Raw genomic sequence first — 24,734 nt, 5'->3', positions numbered from 1 at the left:
TAGTGACGTCATTTACGACCAAAATGGCTAATTTTCAGGCGGTTTTCACTTTTGGTGTGTTTTCCAATGTTTTCGTCCAATAAATTAGCCGAAAACAGCATTTCTAAGACACCAATATGCTTTTGTAATAGCTGTCTTAACAATATGAATGTTCTAGAATATCTGTTCGACCATAAAGCTGTGTATTAGTGCTTGAGGAGGAGACCTGCTTGGTAATCGAAGGGTAAAAACCCATCTCCTCTCTCATTTGCTGCCTCTGTTGTGACGTGATGGCGATGACGAACCTTGTCCTTTAGACTGGTTGCTGCCTGCCTCTATAGCTCCTTTATAAGGAGGGATCAATCCCTCTGCCGTCATAAACTACTTGTGACTTGTATGAGTAACATCAGGCCTTGAGCTGTGCGCATCTTCGGTCTCCTGCAAAACGATTTGAGAACAAGCTGATTGAGACTGTGATTCTTGAGAGAAAATCCCTGTGATTGTGCCATCTGTGCTTCGTGATCTCCAGACGTGTTCGACTTTATTCATCACGACTTGCCATAAAAGATTTTATAGGCCTACAACTTGAGCAAAAGCAACGTACTTTGGTGCAAATTTTCACTGTGACATCTGCCTTCGTGCATTGGTAAGTCGACAATTGTTGAACGTGACATTCGTTTTTGGTTGTGTTTGTGAGTGAAGTTTCACTACCAGTCATGTCAGTGATGTTTCCTCTGTAACTCGGTCATGTAACAATTATTATTATATTGTCAATGTACTTTGTGACTAGACTTTCCTTCTTTCGTTAAAAGTTTCTCCAATTCTGTCAAGTTTTGCAAATGAGGTTTCTGCACTAGGAATAATTTTGCATCCTGATGATATCTTAGTTCATTCAGAAGTCTAGGAACTTCCACTTGCAGTGCATCTCTCAAATACTATTATTAATATTATGCAATCTGTCACTGTCAGTTGCCACCAATGACAGTCCATGTTCTGTCATGTTTCTAATCTATTGGTATAGGCCAAGCTATAGCTAAATTAAATATGGAGAGATTCAGTTTCCAGTCAAATTTGGTTTTTGCAATGGACTCATTTTGCATCTTCAACTCTTTGTAATTCCTTGCAATGTCCTCTGTTATGATGAAAATGATATTGCAAAAAACTTAGGGCATTTTGATTAAACTTATTGTAAACTTGCATTGCAGCCTTTGTGCAAGAATGAGACGAACCTTAGGCAGTGTTTAGCTTTGGGCGGCGGGGGGGGGGGGGGTTATAGTGCATTGTGTTTTAGATGCAAAATCTAACCTGGAGGCATACAGTGTAGGTGTTGTTGCCTTGGGTTATTAACTTGGCAAGCATTGTCCCTGCTGTTAAGAGCGTGTTACCTGGCTCAAGTCTCTCGATACAGAAAGCATTGTTCTCCTGTCATTCGCAAGAGCTCGTTTTATTTCAAGTTATTTCTAACAGTAACATTGACTTGCAACTCTTTCTGAAGGTTGGACAGTTTGAGTGTCTTTGCTAGATTGTTCTCATGATTACTACTCTACCCCCCCCCCCCCCCTCACACGCCTCATGACATGTCTGGTTTTGCCTATGATCAGCCAACAATGCTCTGTACGTGCATTTACCACTTGAGATCAATACCCCGTGCAGAATCAAAACGAGTTCTTTGTCGTTCAGTGTGTGTTGTGGGAGCCTGATTGCTGTCCCTACAATTTGGGCAAGGACAAATGACAAGTTGTTTAGTTGTCTCTGACAGGACACTGTCTTCTTTTGATTCCAGGTTATTGTGATTACATTTGATCGAGTAATCGAGACAGCGTTATGATGGACTTGATGCAAGTGACTGTGCTGACTCTCCTCTTGGCAGGAGTGACGAGTGGCCTACCGCGGCTCTTCTCGGGCAAGAATAGTGCAGCGAGATGTAAGTAGTTCACTCATCAATGTGACTTGGTGGTCTTGTGGTTGGTTTTCATCAAGCTTTCATTCCAGTAAGCAGAAACAGACAGTGAGTGATCCCTTGAGCAAGTCGGCTCCTTTTCCGTTCAGATAGCCAAGTGGGGATGCAGATGACGATGTTGGTTGTTTTTGCATGTTCCGACAATGTCAGTTGTTCAGTTTCTTTTTAACTTTCAGGTCGCCTCCACTACATCTCCTCCCTACATGTAGTCTTATATCTCCATTCAGGTAGTCAGTTATCTCCTTTCAGAATGAGATGGTTCAGTGGATCTTCTTGCCTGTTCCAACGGTGCCATTATGACCAGTTTCCTCTTCACTTTCAGGCAACCATATCTAGGGCATATCTACATCTCCTCCCTAACCCTATATCTCTCAGTTCAGGTAGTACAGCCCAAGAACATGCATGCATCTTTATCAAAATGTGATGGTCAATTGCGATCGCTGTAATTTGGAGCTTGTAGTTCTACCAGCCATGCCACCATGATATCGGGGTCTCGAGTAACCCCAACTACTAGCTATCTCAATTTAGAACCTCTTTTTGTGGTCACCATGTCTATTTAACACACCAACTTAGGCCCAATTAGGTCATTTTCAATCAGTTTGACCTCTCAAATCAAGACATCTTGCCAAAGATGGGATTTGTCTGTTGGAGGTTCTCTCAATGTACATGTAGCATCACATGTCAATAATCATCACGTCTACTCAATTGTATGTATTTCAAATGATATTCTATTGAAAATGAAAGAGTGTTTTTTTTCTTTGTGTGGGTTTTACTTTGAACACAAGCAGGCGTATGGGCAGTTGATGTCACATCTTTGACTTGACCATGATTTACACACGTACTGATCTCATTGATCCGAGCTGACTCCAGTTTATCAAAGGCTTTGATAATCTCTTGAGTAAAAAAATGTGTTTGATAAACGAGGAGTTTGATATTTTTTTATTGATATAGTGGCTTATACCTGTAAGTTTTGATGTTGTTTTTATTTCTCGCCCTTTAAACCCGGCAAACTACCTATCACATCGATCTCCTATTGTTTGATGTGCCAAGCTCGCCTGGGATAATGTTTCTTGTTAAAAAAACAGCCCAGATTTCAAAACCTGTTATGTTTTCAATATTTCCAATATTCAGTGGGCGTCTACATGCAGCAGCACTGATAATATCCACCATTTTACCAAGTGTTTGTTATTATTGATCCCGTTACAAATTATTGAAATTCTGCATCTCGTTAATATCTAAAGAGTGAAGATAAAAAGGAATGAAGTGATAAGTTTTCAATAGGAGAGGTATTTACCTCGAGGTATCCTTGTGAATGCCAAAGGTATGAAGGTGTTCTCTTTCCCAAACATATTCATCAGTTAAATAATGGATGTATTGATCAATGCTTAATGTTCAGTTTTCTGCCAGATTATCCCATTTGAGCCAGTTTCTGTCCCGTCCTGCTTTGTGCGCTCAACTGTTGACCTTCGAAAAATAAAGGTTTGGCTCTGCCTAGAGTGGTGGAGCTAACTATTGCTCAAGGTATCAGCAGACAGCTATGAAAAAAGGACTTAAGGTGCATCGAGCTGATTTTGATGATTTTAACCCCAAAATACCCTATTTTACCTGTGTAAGTTTGCATCCCAAGCCATATAGAACAAATAAAAAATTGAACAAATTCAGAATCTTTTTCGGCTCGGACATTTGCGAGATTGATATGTTTCAAAACGTCATGTATTTGGCCCTGCCAGGTGAGAGTTCCAAGCAGCGTGTCTGACATCAGCATGTAAGGAAACAAGTTCACGGTGACAATGATTAATAGGTCACAGTCTCAGCAACATGTTGCTCATGAGGGCACTTTCATGTTCATGCCTCACTTATTACGATTAGTTTGTGGAGCGTGCAGAGTGGCAAAGTCCCTTGATTACTCCCTCTGATTGGTTCATTTGTCACATACATGTTTCAGGTCCTTTGATTGGAGAATGATGAGAAATGAACGTGTTGGCTGACACTCACCTGATCTAGCCAATGATGAGTGGTCGGTTGTTTTGTCAAAGGAGCCCATATTGTTTCCTTTTAGAGAGACTACAAAGGTACACTGTCACAATACCAGGGATCGTACTCTTCCTTTGGGGCCAGATAAATTGAGTTGGGGAGGGGCCGGAAACATGGCAGTCATTAAGTTGTGGGTGTTCTCTTCCAAAACACCAGTAGTTACGCACCACCAGAACATCTTTAAAAAGAGCTGACGTGGATGAGAAGTGGTGACAAAAAGTTGACCAATATGACTTCTCAATCCCTGTTTGGTGAAATCCCTTATGGAAACGTAAAACAATACGTAGTGACGTAGTGTTTTGATATATACCCAAGCTTCATCGGTAATCAATGATCACAGTAGCTTTGCTCCGATAGCGATAGTGATTTCAATTTTCCCTCCCACTCGAGGGCGTTATTGTATCACTCATGTACTGATGTCGTTCCCACCCACCTCTAACAACGATTTTTAATTGCAATTTCAGTCTGAACAAGATTTTCCATTTAAGGTTGAGGGAAAGGTTGCTTTTAATATTTCAGGTGAAGAGATTTGGTTATTCCAGAAGAGTTTAGAACTTCTTCTTGGAAAGTCAAGGTTAGCTTTCACATCATGTATCTAACCAGATTGAAATCTTCCTTACTTCAGTACTGGTATCACTTCTTTCAGTGTTTCTTATTTTCACTTTCAGGAGAGGGAAAATCAACAAACAGTGAATAGATTGAAATAAAGTGCTCTTATTTCTAGAAATATTTCTGGTGGTTATGAAAAATAATTGTTTTGTCTGCTCATATTCCCTTCACTGCCGATTTGATGAGATATTGAGCACATTTTGCACCCTTTACTTTCATAACCAAAAAATGGAAATTCAAATCAAGTAAGATGAAAATTTGACCCGTTGAATTTTTCAGCGCAGTACATGATCCACTGCTCTCAACCTGATAACCAACCCATGAGACAATTTCGCATTATCTATGCTCTCGGGATCCAGAAGTATTCGACTAAGCTCCACCCCGGCACAGAGATCTCCTTTCAGTGTCACAATGGCTACCGTCTCACGGGCAACTCTATGTTGAGGTGCGGTCAGGACGGTAAATGGGACCAACCCAAGATGCCGACCTGCGAGAAAATAAGCCGCCAAGGTAGATAACCATTGTGTCACTTTGTCTCCGTAGCTAATGCTAGCTATGTGGTGCACGGAGAGAGTGTGGCTGGATGAATGAGTTTGACGGTTGCTTGAGTGTGTCTGCTTAAGTAGTGTCAGGTTAGCTTGGCTTCAAGCATTTATGAGGGTCAGGTGAGGTGGAACTTCTGTAACAAAAGTGCTGCAACTGTGGAACTTTTGAAGTCACTCAGTTGGAGTTCTATCCCTATGTTTAACAGGGCTCTAGGAAAATTCGTCCCCGGAAAATTCGTCCCCAGAAAACTCGTCCCCGGAAAATTCGTCCCCTAGGAAAATTCGTCCCCGGAAAATTCGTCCCCGAGGATAATTCGTCCCTGGAAAATTTGTCCCCGAGGAAAATTCGTCTCTGGATAATTCGTCCCCGAGGATAATTCGTCCCTGGAAAATTCGTCCCTGAGGAAAATTTCGTCCCCAGAATATTTGTCCCCGGAAAATATGTCCCCTAGGATAATTCGTCCCTGGGAAATTCGTGCCCGAGGATAATTCGTACCCGGAAAATTAAACAAAAGTTGAAAGTTTCTGACATTACTTTCTAGTAGTAACTACTACTTACTACTTTCGACTTTTCACATTCAGTGTTATATCTCTAGTTACTACCCTACTAGCTAGTTACCTACTCCACTCTTTTCATAGTAGGTAGAGGTAGGCAGGCGAAATAATTAATTTTTTTACAAATAAGTATTTTTACTGGTCAGAATGAAAGAAAAACTCTAAATTCTTCAATAAAATATTTCGCCTGCCTACCTCTACCTACGAAAATAGTGGGGTAGGTAACTAGCTAGTGGGGTAGTAAAGAGAGATGTTACACTGAATGAGAAAAATCGAAAGTAGTAGTTATTACTACAGTCTATTCGACGAGACTTAAGAGTCTTGGAAAGTAAAGTCAGAAACTTTCAACTTTGTAAAATTTTCTGGGGACGAATTATCCTTGGGGACGAACTTTCCAGGGACGACTTATCCTCGGGGACAAATTTTCCGGGGACGAACTATCCTCGGGGACGAATTATCCTCGGGGACGAATTTTCCGGGGACGAATTTTCCTTGGGGACGAATTATCCGGGGACGAATTTGCGGGGACGAATTTTCCGGGGACGAATTATCCGGGGACGAATTTTCCTGTAACCGTTTAACAGTGCTTATCTAGTGTTGTAACAGGTAAGGATCATTGTCATGTACATGTATGTATACCATATTATCCCCACGGTTAGTTAGTATTACACAGCTATAGAGATCTAAAGTGATTGGTATTTCATGCCCAGTGCTCTAACTGCCGCCCATCTTTCCAGCTGCCTGTGGACCACCGCCTGTGATCCTTCATGGCGGATACAAGTACAATGAGACGAATCCATTGGTGGCTAGGTTCTACTGCATCCAGGGTTATAAGAACACCGATACTTGGGCAACCACGATGGAATGCACTGATGGACAATGGACCGGAAAAACACCTGAATGCTTCAGTAAGTTGACCAGAGGGTCAGTTTATAATCCGACCAATCCCCGTACAGAAAATAGAGAAAGTCTGTCAGAAATAACCCAGTAAATGTGTATTTCAAAGTGTAAGGAAGAACAAAAAAGACTTCCCCCTTACCGGATGTATTGTCTTACAGTATTTTCAAGTCAATTTGAAAAAGAATGCAGTATGCCAGTATAGATTTGAACATTTCCCTCTTCAGAAAGTGCTGTTTGCCCTGATCTTGGTCCCATTGAGAATGGGCGCTGGTCATGCAGCTCAACCGATTGTATGAACCGCCAAGCTGGCTCTGTCATCAGCGTCGTCTGTAACAATGGGTTTGAACGCCATGGAGCCTACAGCCTGAGTTGTGAGGATAGTGGAGAATGGTCACAGCCGAAACCATCCTGTGCCAGCAGTAAGTTCAATTCCATCATCATTTTCTCCCCTTTTCTGGTAAAATACTGTTTAAAAGGCCAGCAACTCCAGACTATGCACACTGGTTTCAATCCTTTTTGACAAGTTTGTCACCATCCACTTCACCAGCTCTAATGAGGCAAAAGAGAGAGAGGTGAATGGTTTAATCACTGATGGCCCACCCCTGACACAGTTTGTACTGGATGACATGGGCTAGTGTAGTAGGCTGCCCTGACCTGATGGCCCACCCCTGACACAGTTTGTACTGGATGACATGGGCTAGTGTAGTAGGCTGCCCTAACCTGACCTCACAAGGGCAGTCCAAAACACGCCCCAGTTTTATATAAAGAAGACAATTGAGCAGTTTTTGATATGTTTTTTCTCATTTGGAATAAAATCTCAAACTCGTTTCAGAAGTGTCTTTCATTTTTTCATCTCTTTGCTAAGAAAAATCCATAAACATCATGTTCACTCTGAACGGTGATAATGTATGCTGGAGCCTGCTTAAGCTGTTCGTCCATAGAATATGTAGCCATTGTCATCTCGCTGTGAGAATCATTCCTAATATGGTCACCTGAATCTCATTGATGGTTGCCATGGCAATCCCGAGATGAATACCTCATACTTGTTCTGTTATCGTAGCGTTGGATTGTGAACGAGCATTGAAACCAATGCAGAAACCCCTGTATTGCAGACACCTGTCTATACAGAACACCTCTCAAGCCATCTTTTAACATATCCTGTTTCATACAAATATCTCAAAACAATTAATAAATTAACCCGTATCTGATCTTGCCCAAGAGGTTCTGTTCTCTGTAGTTCGCACTAAGTGCAAAGTTCATGCCCAACCCTGTTTTCCATTGGTGTTTATATCGAGAGAGCTGTTGGTTCGGCTCTTGAAGACAAAACAGCTGTTTGCACAAGGATGGCATTGGCTACTAAAGATCAGCTTTTCCACCATCACTCTGCTGAGAAGAGAACTTGTGCTCTATTGTATGGACCCTGTTATAGGTTGTGATTGGCTGGGGGGGGGGGGGGTGCAATCCCTGTGGGGAATCTTAGTGAAAGAAGGCAAACTATTGTTCATCTGGCTTTTGTGTCATGGAAGATAGGTGTGGAACTTAAGATAATCCATCCAAGTTTCAGCAGCTTTTGCTCAAACTGCTCAAGTCTGTTTAACCCTTTGGGATAATTGTCTTCATGGCAATCGTCAAAATCCTAAAACAGTCAAACTGTCCTTTCCATTTCACAGAGACATGCCCCGAACTTGGCCAGGTAGCGAACGGGCGCTATGAGTGCATCACCAAGAACTGCCTGGACAACAAGATCGGTGCGATCGTCAAGGTCACATGTGCCGATGGCTATGGCCTGAAGGACAACTACATGTACTCTCTCACCTGCCGCAACAATGGCGCGTGGTCAGCTGAGAAGCCAGAGTGTGTTGAAAGTAAGTAACTCATTATGGCAAACAGTTTCTCTTTGATGATAATAGCCAGATGTACATCACAATCCTTGACATTTTCTAAGGTCAATGAGATGGAATGAGTCAGGAGTTTGTGAGAGTTAATGTTTCTTGTACCCCACAGAAGCTAATGGAAGATTATCATCTAAGGTGACGTTGCTCACTAATCTGTATGACCTTCAGTACAAGTGGTCAGTTGGTAACAACACAGTGCTTGTTTGTTCCTCCATTCTCCTCTGGATCAACATGGTACATACATTGAACCTGAGAATAAGAATCTTCAGAATAAGGAGGACTTTTAAAAGTCAGCTTCAACAAAAACTGAACATTGTTGAAAACATTAGTGAAGTCTTTATTTACGATATTTCTTCCTTGGTGTTTTAGTGAAGGGCTGTCAATCACCTGTGAACATCCACCACGGTCAATGGACGCTCTATGGTCAATTCACCATGGTCAAGTATGACATGTTCGGTGTTGGCACAACCGTGTTCTACCGCTGTGACAGTGGCTACAAGCTGGTCGGCCGGACGGAGCAGGTCATGTGTCTGTCGAGCGGTGTTTGGTCGGGATTCCCTCCAACTTGTGAGCCTGGTAAGCTAAGATGTGGCAGAATGAGTGTTTCTATTGTTGGTTTGTCTTGCCATGGTTTCTGCAGACTTGCATGTACTGGGACTTGGATGTTTGTAAACCTGTGATGTGACAAAGTCACAATCAGGCTGTTCTTGTAACTCATAAAGAATAAGTTTTGTCCAAATGTTGTGAAAGCGAAGACGTGGTATTTGTTGTTGAAATAGTGTGCTGGATTCTCTGGTAGTATGGCTTGATGAATGCTGTGTAAACTTGCTCTTTTTCACAATAATGATACGAAGTGACACTGTCACTCAAGTGACTCTTGAGTTAATGTGACTCACAGTTAATGTCCCTTTCTTTCAGAATTCTCTTGTAAGGACCCCGGCCCAGTAAAGAATGGTCGCTATGAGTTGACCACTGCTAGTTGCCTCACCTATATGGGAATGGGTTCCAAGTGTCTGCAGTATGACATTGGCTCCAAACTTGTGTTTATGTGCGACGAGGGATATGAAAGAGATGGCACTTATGAATTGGAATGTGATAATACGGGAACATGGACTGCTGAAAAACCGAGATGTGTCAAAGGTACGCAGAGGTTAATCGAATAAAGGCTCTCATGAAGTGGGATCCATATTTGTGACGTTCTTGGAAGTATTCTGCCACTGTGGGGTAGTCAGTTTGAAAGACTGATTCTTTATGGCTGTCTCAGTACTAAACATATTTCAACCTGCTCCTTGAGATGATTGGTCTATATGTGAAGGCTTTTGGATCCAATATGGCCAGTGAGATATTGTCATAGTGTGGGTGTCTTCCTGTGTCTTAACGTCTCTTTATTTGTTTCAGCTCCGACATCTTTACCTCAAGGCAACGACCTTGAAAGCACAACAAATACAATGACCATTGTCATCATTACGTCCTGTAGTGTTCTTGGTATTCTTCTCACAACCATGATCATTGTTGCCTTCCAACGCCGAAACAAACCTCAGCCCAGGATCCTCCATCAGGTGCAGGCGCCGCCACCGTACAGTAACAGTAACAGCCGCAACTCATGTGCTACTGTTGAAGAACATGATCGTGTTGCCCTTATCGCTTACGCTGATGGTCATAATGCCACGTTACCATCCTATGATGAGGCTGTCCGAGGTCCACGCACACCGGGACGTGCACATCGTCAACATCCATCTTTAGTGCCCGGATATCGGCCATTACCAAGTCTTCCAGCCAGCATGCGGAGACAAGGCAGCGATGCGACAAGTTCTGGTAGTGGTTCACAATCCACCCGAGACCCCGATGCCACCTCGCGTCATTCAACAATAACCATCAGCACTGTCAACAGGGATGCCCTGTCAGAAAACTTTGGTTCATTGGACACAATGAATACAATGAACATTAGTGACGGCACGTCCACATCAGTAACTGTTGACACGTACGACTCTGGTGCCTCCATGCCATCAATAGCTGCCTCGCGTCGTGCCACTGCTGGAAGCATCGAATCAAATGGCAGTTTAGGCTTTGCCAATGACGGTAAGAGATCCAAAGTTCCAAAGTTATATCGCTTTTAGACCAGTCTGTCCTCCTCTCCTAATCTACCTCTCCGAGTACTTAACGTAGACCAGAGATTAGTTAGTGATTATGAGCTCCCTGACAAGTCATCCATTTAGCCGAGGTGGCACTGAGGAAATGTTGAGACATTAAGGCTCTCTTGAAAACTTGCCTTGAAGCTGAAAAACATGTGGGTACCAGTTTGGGGATCGGTTCAAACTGTGCATGTGTACTTCTTTAGATGAACTTTGAAAATTGGTGACTTCTGAAAAGACAAAGCTCTTCACTTGTGTGATGGCATGATTGTAAATACAAAACAAAGGAGTTACAAATTAGATGGGGATTCATGAATTTTAAACAATTTTGGTTTGACATTTCTCTCAGTGCAGTCAGGTTAACCATAATAGGGATGTATCGCTTGAGTGTGATTTTCATACCCATCCACCATAGTCATCATAACATCATAGACTATGTGGGGACATTCATATGGTAGAAGTCAGTAACGATTGAATGAGAAGGAAACAGACTGTCGTGTTTTTAGCTCAGCTGACTAAGTCAGCCGAGCTTGTCAAATAAGTTGTTCAGTGGCGTCCGTCTGTCCATCCATCCATCCATCCATCCATCCATCCATCCATCCGTCCGTTAAACCCATGGTGCACATTTTGTAACCGTAAGACCTAGAGACTTCAATTTTGCATTTCTGGATACTTCTGGTCAAACTCTACTTTCAAAACAAAATTTGTCGCCATTCGACCTACTTCCTGCGAGCGAGAGTGCATGAAGGAAACTGGCCTATATCGGCCTAGGAGCAGCAGAATTAGTCGAAATATGCTCTAATATTAAGATAAAATTCTTGAAAATCTATTTTATTGAGAAAAAGTTCAAAATTTTAACAGGAGAGGGCGCTACCTGCCTTTTAATTATTTCTGCTGATTCAAATTCCCGCCCGATGACGTCAGCCATCAATGAAGTCTCCTATTTGCCAGTTCTCAAAACATGGCAGCTACACAACAAAAGCAGTAGCTCTATAGGAATAAATCACTGTTCACTTCAGCTTCGTAATCGATTGTACCCCCACTTTATTGTGTTTTGTGTGGTGTTCCTATTCAATCAACGATGTAAGGCCTCATTATGTTGGTTTTAATTGGGAAGGTGCATTATAAGCGGCGTACGAAATACCGAAGCAGAGACAAAATGGTGGGATGTTGTTTACGCCATGTGCAATAATCTTGGAGCTCAATGACACTCAAGTACCCAATTTTCTGCTTAAAAAGTAGTCTGGTGGGCGATATTATCACTAGATCGTTTCAGTGGTAGTCATAAGGTCTTTAGGGACTAAATTCAGAAATTAGTTCTTGAAAATTTGGCCACATTTCTGTGAAAACGATATCGGAAGTGCATGCTCTGTTCGCGATGACATCGCCGATGTATTTTGAAGTGGAGAATTCCCACAGTATGTGCAGTGAATCGGCATGATTCTGTTCGCCTATTATGTTTTAGTTCTACGATTCTTTCATGGGTAAAAAGTAGACATTCTAAGCAATACAAAAATGTCACTCCCATAAAAATTGATTGGAAATTGAGGGAGCTACGGCATTCTGTTCGGCAACTGGCAGCGCTGAAAAAATACATTGCATACTGTACAATACCAAATGGCACATTTTAAAAAGCGCTCATTGGACAACGTAGGGAATCACCAGAAATGACGTCATCGCTGGTCTAAATAGAAAACTACGGTGGCGCAGTAGAGCACAAGAAAAGGTTTAGCATTAACTTCGTCATGCAAGCTTCAGCAACAAAACGATTTCTCATGAATGATTTATTTGATCATCATCAGCTTGTTTCCCCTGATAGATAAAAAAATGATTTACAATTTCCATCAAAGTTTTCTATTTTGTGTATAGTCACATGATATTTAACTGGCAAGGAGCCAAGCAGTTTTGAATATTCGCGGGAAAATACTTCGTACTTGTAAACGAGGCTATGACAATGAGTATCCTCATTCATGGCCGAAACTTCATGTTTCGGTAAATATTTTCATACGATGATTTCACCCGAATTATGGTCAGGATTGAGGAATGAACAGTGGCATAATTATGTCAACCAAAAACGTTGGTACCGTAGTGAACGCAAAAGGATATCAAATACCATGGAGCATGCCATTTCATGCATAATGAACTAAACACCGGGAAGATATTAATGATATTAACTCAGCTGAGCGCCAGGCCCTTGGGCCTCTTGTTAATGAGAACTAAGAATTAAAAGAAATACAACTTTTAATCATAATAATTATTTTGAAAACTTGCCTTGTTAAAGTGATTGCATTATTCTTGGTACTCAAAAAAGATGTGCAATCTATCAGACTTAAGGTTACCATGGTAAAAAAGAGACCAGAACCATCTTCCAAATGACTATCGATGCAAAAAAATTTGATACTTTTGTATAGTTTTTGCCCAAAGTTTTGAATTTGAGTATTTTTTTACATCTTTTTAAATGTGATATTTTGTGCAGGTGCTACGAGCATTGATTGATGCTATTATCAATTGTGCTCTAATTAACATATGCTAATTTATTCTGTATTACATAACTCGTGGGATTTGATTAAGACCATGTTTGATATGGTTCAGCAGTTATACTAACAGGTATAGCCTATGTCAGGCCTTAGGATTCGATTGAGGCCCGATTCTGTAATGTAAGATCATACCACTTTATTGCTGTGGTTATTCGCCATATATTTACTAGACCCTAATGACGTAATGTGAATGATAATTTATCGGCCCCCATGCCCTGCAATATTCTAACAGATTTTGATTTCATGTTGTAAAATCATCAATAAAATACAAACAGATCATGACGACTCTCATATTCTTAAGGCCTGATGTTTGTCAGATCAGAGACTGTCTCACTCATTTCTCTTGCTCATCACAAGGTGAGCAGTCGTCTCTTTTCTAGGTGTGATTTCCATGGAATCGTCACGGAAATTACGCCTCTCGGACTACATGTAGCTGAAGCCATCCGGATCATGTTCAAGTATACTGCATGTTTCAATGAAATATTGGGAAATTTTCCCATGTTTTCACATCATTTCATTCATTCTAGGTGACTCTAGTCGGCCAACCTCCATCTCCAATGTGATCTCTCTCCATTACCTAATATCCATCACCATTCTTTACAGATCGTCCTCACTGTGCATGTATCAGACTCCATTTCTTTCAATTCATAGCAGTGGTCTACTTCAGGCTTTAATAGGTTGCAATCATCTAGAAAAAAAATTTGTTCAAAAAATGTTCTGAATTTTGCAATAAAAAAACGACGACCTTAACCTGCCTGAGTAGAACACTGCTTCTTCTTCCTGTAGTTCAACGCTCCTCCATTTCCTGCACCTCTGACGAGGAGCCTATTCTCTTTAAGTTCACTTATTTCATTTCAAAATGCACCTTCATTTCCAACATGTTTTGATTTTCCTCACTTCTTGACTGAATTTGACATGGTGGTCAAGTCAACACAGTCACATCGGATATCAATGCTTGACTCGCACCTCATGTCAGAAGGAAGTCAACATGTGAACATTTTAGTTGGATTCATAGCCAGCACGCCATCAGAATTTAGCCAAGCCTTTCACAGGATCATTATTGTCGGCTTGCTAACTGAGACAAAGAAGATCAAATAGAGACATGAACTCAGAGAACCCTTTCAAACAACATTTTCTGACAAGGTTTTTTCATGCTTCAAATATTTTTGTGAACTTCTCGTCTCCAAAAAAGCTTTAGCCATGATTTCAAACCTGTACTATGTGGTGAATAATGACATAGGTAACTGTAAGAAAGGGAGGTCTCGACAATCTTCTGGCCTTAGTTAGCAGGTCTTCACAGGTCACTCGAGCTGTGTCATATATTAACCATTGTCTGTACTCGCTTCATTCAATGCTCTGATGCATCGGTGCGGTAAGTGACATCTTGTTTCTAAACTATCCAATCCTACACTCCCTTCTATCATCATCATCCCCGCATAGTCATCACGCTCACCTCCAGACGCTCATTGTTCATTGTATGATTGTGCTTGTGTGCTTCAATCTATAGTTCGTCCCGAAAAAGTGACATTCAGGTGAAATCAAGAAACAATTCACGGATAAATGGAAAGAAATTTAACTTTTCAAATGGTGTTTTGGGAAAACTGAATGTCACTTTTTGGACAGGCAAGTTAAGTAGGCCATTATGCATAGAGAGTTAGAGCCATTATAGATGTGTGTCAGAATGGTGACATCTCATTTGGATGAATTATTTCAGGACTTGGGCCGAACCTCTCCTGTGAAAGTTGAAATGTTTTGGACATGCTTACCTTAACAGACTTTGTGATATTTAGCAAGTTTGAAGAATTTCAAGTACTGAACTAGAGATGAGTCTTGTTTTGCTTTGGTGGCTATTTTGGACGAATAAATGGTTAACTGCAAACTTCAACTCAGAATCCTAAGAAAGCATAGATCATGCCAGAACCAATGTGGATCAGAGATTAGACTCTCCCCATTGTCTTCGCCATTCCTAGTCACAGTGAGTGAAGTCCTACACCTTTCAGTTCTGTGATCTGTGGCGTAATGTGTAGGTTCTCAGTAAAGTTGGTAAAATTGAGGAATAAGCAAGATTTTTCACAATTTTATTGGCTTACAAGTACAACATGGAAACAGTTTAGAAAGATGTTTACGACACATAATATTATGAAATGGTTCATGGTGAGCACTGATGTTGAACAGTTTGAATTGAAATTAGAACACCGATTGGCTACAACATGATGATCCTGACACTACTGAAAATTTGACCTTGGAGTGAATGTGTCTGAATCTGTTTGAACTAAGCGTGGTGATGTGAACCTGAGTGAATATCATGGCATGATGTGAACCGAAGGACACTATAAGATGCCTACAAGCATACATTCATATGCTGTGCATAAAGCCATGCATCTTGCAATGTCCACCTTGTAGGTTCACATGGATTTGCTGTGTCAGCAGGGAGACGTAACAGAGCGTGATAACGAGACAACATCGATATGATGGGAACCAAGAAATCTCACCAAGTTTAAGCAAATCATATCATTTCACTTCACATTTTGTCAGGTTAGCCCATAATTAGATTTTTTAGTGTTGAAAAGGCTTTCCAGGATCTTACTCTTAATCAGCTATACGCTATCTCCTGTTAGTTAATTAGCTAATTAATATTGTGATAGACAAATTACCCATACAGGACTGAGTAGACAATGATATGTGAAACTTTCACATATTCTGAAATAAGTTATGGAATGGCCAGATAGATACAGTGGATACAGCATCTCCAAGTGCGGGAGACCCACTGACAGTGGATACAGCATCTCCAAGTGCGGGAGACCCACTGACAGTGGATACAGCATCTCCAAGTGCGGGAGACCCACTGACAGTGGATTCATTCCAACCACACACCACAGCAGTACATACGGGTGGCGAAGGTTGACACTTCTACAACAACTGTTCTCAGAAAAGAGGCTTGTCTCCTTCACACCCACTACCAATGTTACTGTGAATCGTGGTCGGGTAGAGCAAAAGATTAACCATTCAAACCTATCTGGTGACAAGAGCCAGCGACGGTCCTGTTGGGTAGCACTTCTATACCTGTCACTCTTACTTCAAGTTTAATCTTCATTTTCAAAATCGGAAAGCCTGTTTTTCCTATTTTTTTCTGAGTTAATTAGTTAAAAACATTGATTATTACCAATTGCTATCCGTTTGAATGCTCTCCTAACCTTCTTCTATTTACAATTTCAGATTCGTGGCCAGTTGTTGATACAAATGCATTATATGATTGAAGCCTTACAAGTTAATCAAGGACCGCTATTTGGTCCATGGGTAGAGGACTTATTTAGTCCCGCGGTGTAGGTAGTTGTTGTAGTGTGTCCAGTATTTTGAAGTGACCTCTTGCTTGATGGCGTTAAGCCTGATAGCAACTGATAGTCTGTCTTGCTCGTTTGTTTATAAATTCCTTTCTTTGGTTTCAGATTGCCCACTTTTAGTCCAATTGAACAACAGTAGCCAGGAATCTATACTTATAACAGACGTCACTGAGGAAACAAAGAACGAATAAGTCGACAGGCTGCCATCGCCGACCCGTACCCCATCGAGTGAGCACCAGAGCCAATCGATGCTGGAGTGATCTCGATGTGCCTGACAAACTGATGTTCTCACCTCCGGTTGTGAGGTACGTCATATTTGGATTCTGAAGGCTACATTTTCTGGAGTTACCAGGAATGTGTCTTGGATTCACTGATGATTCGTATGAAGCACAAAAACAAGGAACATGTGGACAAAGGAGTTTATCGATGTGGGAACGTGTCGTAAATAGTATTATGACTTAAGCTGAATCTCGTAGCTTACAGCTGAGCTAGATGTAGTGTTACCATGGTAACGTGTAGTGTTGCTGTGGCATTGACGTCATCTGGTGAACGCAGTACACTTTCTGCCCATACATGGTGACAATCTTCATGTTTCAAGTCGCCTTTACTCAGTTAGTTACTCTCCAATCTTAAGGTGCTTTTGTTAACAACTTTCCATTCTTGTCAGTGCGCTTAGATGTATGGTGGGGTGACTTTGGAGTTGGAGAATGGCAAATGACGTAAAAGTTCTGATATGTCTTAGTAACCATTCTCATGGGGCCTATTTTGGTGTCCAATTATTTAAACTCGGCCATACAATATGATATTAAGCTCATCTAATGGTATTGATACCCAATACTTTTAGTATCTTTGATATTCAAAACAAGTTATGTTTGGAGGGCAAGAAAGCTTGTTTCATCAGGTCCCCCTTCCATCTGACCACCTGATGAAGAACTCGCCTCGCTCCATCTAAGTGCACTGGGCCTAGTATTCTTATGAGTTTATTTGGAGAACTAAAGTAAAGGGACTATGGCCCACACTATTCATACAGCTCCTACAGGATGCCAAACTAGCAATGGAAGATTATAGTCTATTGTACACTAACCAAACAGGGCTTATAATACTTGAGACCAGATAATGTTGACGGGCAGTTCTGGTCTTCACATTTTACTTCCAGCATTATCAAGTAAATCTGACCAGTTCTAAATCGGTGATGGCGATGTGTCGTGTTGGTTCTAAGTGCATAAACATACTAACATGTAATGTACACAGGTGCATATTTTGTCAAATATACCGGTATTTGGAATTGAATAATAATAATTAAAATTTCCCAACCGCACTTCAGCACTTCTCAGATGTACTAGATAATGCCTTTTAGTTTGTCTTCCTTCCTTTGTTTAATTCTTTCCTTGGGATAAGTGATTTTAACCCTTTATTGACTGTAAAGACCAAGGAACACACAAGAAGTTAGTGATTTTGCTTGGTCAAGAAAATGCAGCATAAAGCTTCATCTTGCCTGCAATGTTGACATATATCAGATTGGGTTCGACATTGCACAACAGGCACTGGCGCTTGGAATGATCTACAATTGTGTCTATGAAGGGTTGTTCACTCATGACCAGATCTGTCAACCAAGTATTGCATCCGTGTCATTAGTGGGCACTTCTCCTGCTGGTTCCTTGGGCTGCCAGCGTTCATGTGTACACTTACAACTTAGAAAACGAACCTGGACTCCTCAGTAACTATCATGAGGTTTTGCCCAGTTTTTAGCATTTTCGAATATGATTCAAATTGTACAACTAAATGTCATGTAGATTAATAACAATTATTAGTCTTGGGGACCAAGGAATGTGATGTACATTGTATATAAGATAGTTAGTTACAACAACTAAAAGTAGTTATTCTATGAATAAATCAATTAAGAATGAATTAGATCTAGAAAACTAAGATTTAGATATGATACCACATGCTAGATTTTCAACTCTAACTCTTGTGTCTGTATCAGGTCTTTGAAGTATGTTATGTCTCACTCTGCCTGGGTAGTTAGGCCTTCCAATGACATACGAGACAGGGAGTTCTACGTTAGATCTGTGGAACGTGTTCATTTGCCCAGATTTTCAGGAGAGATGCAAAACGATCACCGACAAAGCCATACTTCGTGTTTGATTCAGAAAATACTTTCATGTTCAGTACAGTATGGCTTATGATACCATTTATAGCAAGCTAATGATACCATGTTTCTATCAGATACAGCATTTTGGCTAATGATAATTGCAATTTGAAGCCTGGTGACTCACAGCAGTCCTTATAGCTGTCATTGGGAAGGGATCAGTTACTAAATCCAGTTCTTATTGTAATGTAACCCTGACTGTCTCAAGGGGAGTCAACTATTCTGACTTAAGGATGGCAGTGGAGCAACAAGTTTGTTGAAAAAGGCTTTGGGTGTGGCAGACAATTGACGGGCATCCTTGGTTTGAATTTGCTTTGTGATTCTCCGATCAGAATAAATTGGTGGTACTCTGCATGATATTGATCGAAAAAGTCCTCGAGGTTTCTGTCGATACATCAGAGTTATCTGGTTTATTTAGATGGAGATGAGATTTGTAATATTGGAGGAAGGGGGGTTTATCTGGTTTTTTTCTTTTCATGGAGATGAGCCAAGAATATTGGTGAATTTTAGAGTTGGACATGAACTTGTGGTCGGTCAAATATTTTTTCAGTGGGATGAATTAGGGCATTGTATCATCGATTTATATACATAAACACAAACTTGTGCTAAATAATTATTTATTTATGAATCTTGCTTGGGATTTAAAAGTTTCTTACAAACAAAGGATTCTTAAAATGTTTCTGCATCTAGTAGAAGTGATCATTAAACAAAACACTTTAGATCATTTGAGAAAATGCTGGTCTTTTATGCTATGCAAGTTAACTGTGCTATGGGTGCCAAAAACCACCAAAAAAGTGTTTCTTCTGAAGTGCTGTCTTCTTCACCTTCACAACCTGGGCATTTGAACTATTCCTGATAGGTTCTCTGGTTACGTGTTATTTGGAATATAAAACCCCCACTTGGGTATAAAAGATCAAGGTCAAGAGGTCACCTTATCATTTGCTGCTCAAGCACCAAAACGGTTGGTTCTCATAGTACATATGCTATGCATTTTGGTACATGTAATATGGCACTAGAAGCTACCTGAACGAACCATCACTTGAACACAGGGTTTGAGAATTGGGGGTTTTATTGGCGAGTATCAACCCGGTTTATCTAGAATGCTTACTTGAGTCTAACATTATTGTACGTTCTCATTTCATCTTCAATATGTTGAGAATTCCTTTTCATTCAGCGAAGTATTCAGTGTGAATGTTGATAACTATGTGAATAGATATGGATTTCACTGACTTTCACTCAGAGCTGAAACTGCTCATTTTGAGAATATGAAGTTTTCAGAAATATGATCCCAGATTTTGAATCTAAAAGAATGATGTGGTGTAAAATTTGCTGCAAATTAACCCACATCTTGACTATCAAATCGATAGTTATATATGACTTGGTGAGTTTTACAAGAGTGGACACTTGGTTTTGTGGATTGGAATTCAAAAGGCCAGTATTTTTTCATCTGTCTCAAGTTAGCATTCTCTAGTTTTGTCATAGTGTGTTAGCCAACTGTCAGTATTCATGAGGATAAAGGTGTCAAGAAAGAATGAGCAACGCACAGTTGGATTCTCAGGGTTTCTGTTTCCATTATCTGGAAGAAATTTGTGAAACGACAAGTGAATAAAAAAGGAAACTTCACGCTTTTATTCACCTTTTCACATTACCAGCTATTGCGGGCCTAGCACACTCTGTTTTGAATAGAGGGAGACTCCATCATTCCTATTGTTTGAGATTGGAAAGGTGTGAATTAATCTGGCAATTAGCCTCCTGTGCATTGGTGCATACAAACACTAAAATGTTTGGTTTTTGCTGATTTAGGGTCAAATAAATCAGCCAAAAGTTTTGAAAGCTTCACAAATGATTGTTGCAAGGAAGTACTTTATGATAGTTTGCGAAATTTTGATTAATTCTAGGTGGAAAGTAATATTTTTCGCATATTTGTTGGGAAAAAAAATGAAAATCCTCCAATTTTCAACCCCCCTATGGACACTATGAATTTTTCTCCAATAAAGCTGAAATCTTGGGAATATAATCCTAAGAGTTATATCAACCACGTCTGAAGTCGGGAGTTTGTATCAAATGTATAGTTTCGGAGCTAGCGCAGCTAGAAAAGCCCCCAAAACCCACTTTCTCAGGAATTTACACTACGGGCTACGAGTGAAGCATTACAGATTTACCAAAATTTTCAACCTATAGATGGACCCATCGAATTTCCATCCAAATCACTCCAAATTTTGCCAGTAAATACCTAGACATATATAGAATTATGTCAGAAGTCGGGAGTTGGGATTATTTTAACACCCCGCCCAAAAAGCCAACTTTATTGATATTTCCTATGCATTTTCCATTAGGCTTGCCAGGACCAATTAAGCAGGTGCACTAATTGGCTTAATTGGCTAGGCCCGCAATAGCTGGTAATGAATAATGATTCCATTGAAAGTTTGAACTGAGCAGAAACCCTGAATAGGTTCATCAAGTCTATTTTGTCTTGGCGTTAAGATATGATACGCACAATCATGTGACTTGTCATGTTTGTTATGTTCAAATCGGCCAACCGAAAAAAGTAAATATTCAAAGTTAAATTATGGTTGAAATGAGCTGCCTTTAACTGAGGTATCGAGGCCATCGGTTGGTCTTGGCAAGGGCTTAGTGTTCACAGATACATGGTGTGATTAGTTGGGTAAAGCAATAGATTCATGTCTTATTTGAGTGGATAGCATTATTAATGTATAATGATTTCGTTGTAGATAAGGAATTGTAACAGTTGATAATAAATTGGAAAAACCTGTAGGAAAGTTCAATATCCACTATTGAAGAAACAATGAGTAACAAGAAAGCTGTTTCAATGTCAAAATTGGGTTTGGGATGACTTTTTAGTGGTATTAATATTGGTAAGTTTGGGGGAGTTGTGTGTACAGGTGGAAAGGCCTCGGTCGCTACCAAGAAACTTGAGAAAGATTTCCAGACGAATCCAGTCTTGTGTATTGAACAATTTGTCTGATGATCAAAGAAAGGGTAACTTGGTCTTTGTGATGTTAGTCCGCCTTGGATATCAAAAAGTACACCTTGATGTCATAATTTTAGGCTATGATTTGCTCAGTCGGTGAAATCTACTTTGCTTAAAGCAGGATGTCACCAGATCTAAGCAATCGATCTGTTAGCTATGTTGATTAGAACTATATTGTATTTGAACTCTTGAAACAGGTAGAATTCATTCAAATTGGTTCTGAGAACTTGGTGTTTAGGCTCATCGACCGATATCCGATAAATATTGGAAAACTCAGATTTATTATGCCTGCGAGCAAGATTCTGAAATCAATGAAATATTTCCAATTTTTGTTGCTTATAATTTGTGAAAATGTTCTTTGTTCAATAATATTTTGAACCATTGGGATGCACTTTTGGCCTTTCCATCAGAAACCCTTGAAATGTTAACTTGAGTGGGAGTGGTTCTTGAAATGAACCAGTGTCCACCATCATGATGAACTAGTTAAGCCACCTCAATGTGGAGCCACTATGATATTTGGAAAATGTGATCCGTTTCGACATCTTTGTCAATAATTTGTGTTTGTCAATCCTAAAATACAGCCACTAGAAATATGAAGAAGTGTGTTTGAGCTCAGCTCGTTGTTATATTTGAGGGAGTATTGTCCTGTCTGTTTATGTCCTAAGTTGATGATCTGATTATGCTGATTCTTGTTTTGATATCGCACTTCATTAATGTGCTCTGTAAATATCATCTTGATTGCTCTGTATATAGCATCTGTACATACCTTTTTTATGGGAGGTCATAATACCTAATAAATTGGATTCTCTATGCATTATAATCAGTTTTCTTTTCCATTCAATGCGTCTTCAGATGACCGTCATGTTCTAAAGAAGCACCCTGTCTTGGCACTGGCATGGTCCTTAAAGCTATCTGACCAGTTGTTACTGCTCAGGCGTGCATGTTGAGGACAAGACAAGATGTATTGCCTTCATAGCCAAAGCCATGTATGGTTCTGGTTTGGGAAGGGTTACAATCTATTTCCCTGAAGGAAAACTTCCCAGAGATGACATTTCAGCAACATTCGTGCGTCTGTCCAATGTGGTTTTTGTTGTGAAATCCTCTGCCCATCCCTTTAAGTGATATCCTTATTATCTGAGAGCATTGCTGCAATCTGTCCCGTATAAAAGGATAATGGAGCTTGAGTATGGGGGAATAAAACGACCACTTCAAGTCCCTGTTATTGACACTCGCCTACAAGTGGAGGTGGGGGTATCCAGTGAGCCATGAGAATTTTTGACTCATGAAAAATCTTAAACGACTCCGTTACACACGCTTTGTTGAATCAAAAATTTAAAAGCACCACTGGTACATGTTAATAACAGGCGTGGGCTTCGACTGGAATTCAATCGATTTTCCAATAGGTCAGTGGTCATGCCTTTTCTGGACTCCTCGGGCAGCCGAGTCTGGTGACACGCAACTCTAGTCTAAGCTCCCTGTCCAGAAAGAAAGGTATTCATGTGATGTATTGATAAGATTTAAGTGTATCCCAAGGTGTCTGAGTTCACCCGAAGTAAATAAACAAAATTCCATTTATTGTAGAAAGAATATCCAACATGTAAATCCTCACCCACACACTTCATAAGTGAGTTCGTTATGATATCAGCGGCCTTTGATCAACATGTCCTTGGAGTGCCATGTCTCTGACGTCACTCGCATTCATAAAGCCTCAAGGCATGTAGAGTCAATTTCAAAAACAATAAATGATCTTATGTGGAACCTGTTTGAAGTTAAAGGCATGACGTCATCAATAACGGAGTCGGTGTATGGCGGATCCGCGTGCCCTCCGATCAGAGAGCAATGACCTTCATAAAAACCAATGACCTTTAAGTGGAGTGTCGTTTCATGGTCGGGTCAATGACGTCATCAAATGGCTCTCCACAATATGAGACTCGGCTTCAATGTAAAATTTAGCATTTGTGTCACTGTTCCATGGTGCCATTGGTGGATCGAGGCACATGGCCATAGAAACCAATGACCTTGGATTAAAAGTTGATTCTTTGGGCGGATAACATTTCGTTACCACAGACATAAGACAACCTCGGGAGAGGATTAGCCCGAAGGATTTCCGGAGACCTATAAAGCTCTCAGAGTTCTCATGGCCCTGAAGGCATTTGACAATACTCAGCTCCTCCGCTCTTGGTTCACAGGCAGTGACAAGTGAAACAAAGCACTTGGAAGTCAAACTGCCGGGTCAGGGTCATCCGCGCTGAGTTACGATACTAACATCCATCGCCGAATGTTGGCATGTTCAAGCGAAGTGACGCTATCTCATTCCTCAGAGTATACATTCGTTTTGTGATGACAGCCACGTTTTCAAACCACAATGATTAGTTCAATAAACCTGTTTGTGGTATTAAAACCTTTTTTTTATAAAGCCTCAATTATCTGAGTATACGCCTTCTCTCCATCTGACATGTCTGAATGTCCAAAGCAGACGTGCGTCATTGATACTCAGTGCCTTTGAAGAAAAAGTGCTGAGAAGTTCATCTACTCCCTCGTCTCCAACATCTGAGCCTCAGACATCCAATTAACGTAAAGGTCAAGTAATAAGACAAAGTAGACGAATAAGGAGAACACTATTGTTTATTACAAAACAACTAACATCGTTGTAATGTGATCTAGAGGGAACGGGAGTCGTATCTCTGGGTCAGAACGCTAAAGGTACGGGAGTTCTTTTGCCCATGCCCAAAACGTTTTTTCCTCAACTGCGCCGAGCCACAGCCTTGCATAAGGCAATCCTCCGTATGTATTTAGTTGCACGACTTATAAAATTAGTAAAGGATTACCATTGATATAGCCTAATTGCTGGCGTTACTTTCTTTGGAAATCAATAACCCTAATAAATGTGTGCTCATGAATGGGGTAGTTATGTCTCTATTTCATTGAAATAGGTTTTAATTGTTGTTGGGCAACAACTGGAATACCTAAATATTAACATAGGCTATAATAACTCGTCTTTGCTTTTTACAGAGCACAAAACCATGGCACAGCGCAGGTTGTGGAGTTTGGGTGCAGATCCCAAAGGTCAATTGAATCAATTGGTCTGTAGCATGTTGATACTTGA

At 40.5% G+C, this 24,734-nt stretch overlaps 1 protein-coding gene across 2 annotated transcripts; it reads left to right on the top strand.

Annotated features, from left to right (window-relative positions):
- The first annotated feature begins 13 nt into the window (after positions 1 to 13).
- On the top strand, positions 14 to 22,448 carry LOC135484589 (sushi, von Willebrand factor type A, EGF and pentraxin domain-containing protein 1-like). Of its 2 annotated transcripts, none has more exons than XM_064766219.1 (10): positions 14 to 625; positions 1,763 to 1,903; positions 4,862 to 5,092; positions 6,420 to 6,590; positions 6,807 to 7,001; positions 8,253 to 8,447; positions 8,847 to 9,053; positions 9,396 to 9,617; positions 9,876 to 10,556; positions 16,593 to 22,448. In XM_064766219.1, the coding sequence occupies exons 2-10, from the start codon at positions 1,804 to 1,806 to the stop codon at positions 16,676 to 16,678; spliced, it is 2,088 nt and encodes a 695-aa protein (XP_064622289.1). In that variant the 5' UTR covers positions 14 to 625; positions 1,763 to 1,803; the 3' UTR covers positions 16,679 to 22,448. The 2 variants fall into 2 exon arrangements, with proteins under 2 accessions (XP_064622289.1, XP_064622291.1); XM_064766221.1 differs by having other exon boundaries at positions 20 to 54.
- Positions 22,449 to 24,734: the final 2,286 nt, after the last annotated feature.

This window comes from Lineus longissimus, chromosome 3 (genome assembly GCF_910592395.1).
Source record: "Lineus longissimus chromosome 3, tnLinLong1.2, whole genome shotgun sequence".
Lineage (NCBI taxonomy): Eukaryota > Metazoa > Nemertea > Pilidiophora > Heteronemertea > Lineidae > Lineus > Lineus longissimus.
Note: the sequence above shows the minus strand (reverse complement) of the source record. Positions and strands in the feature narration are given on the sequence as shown.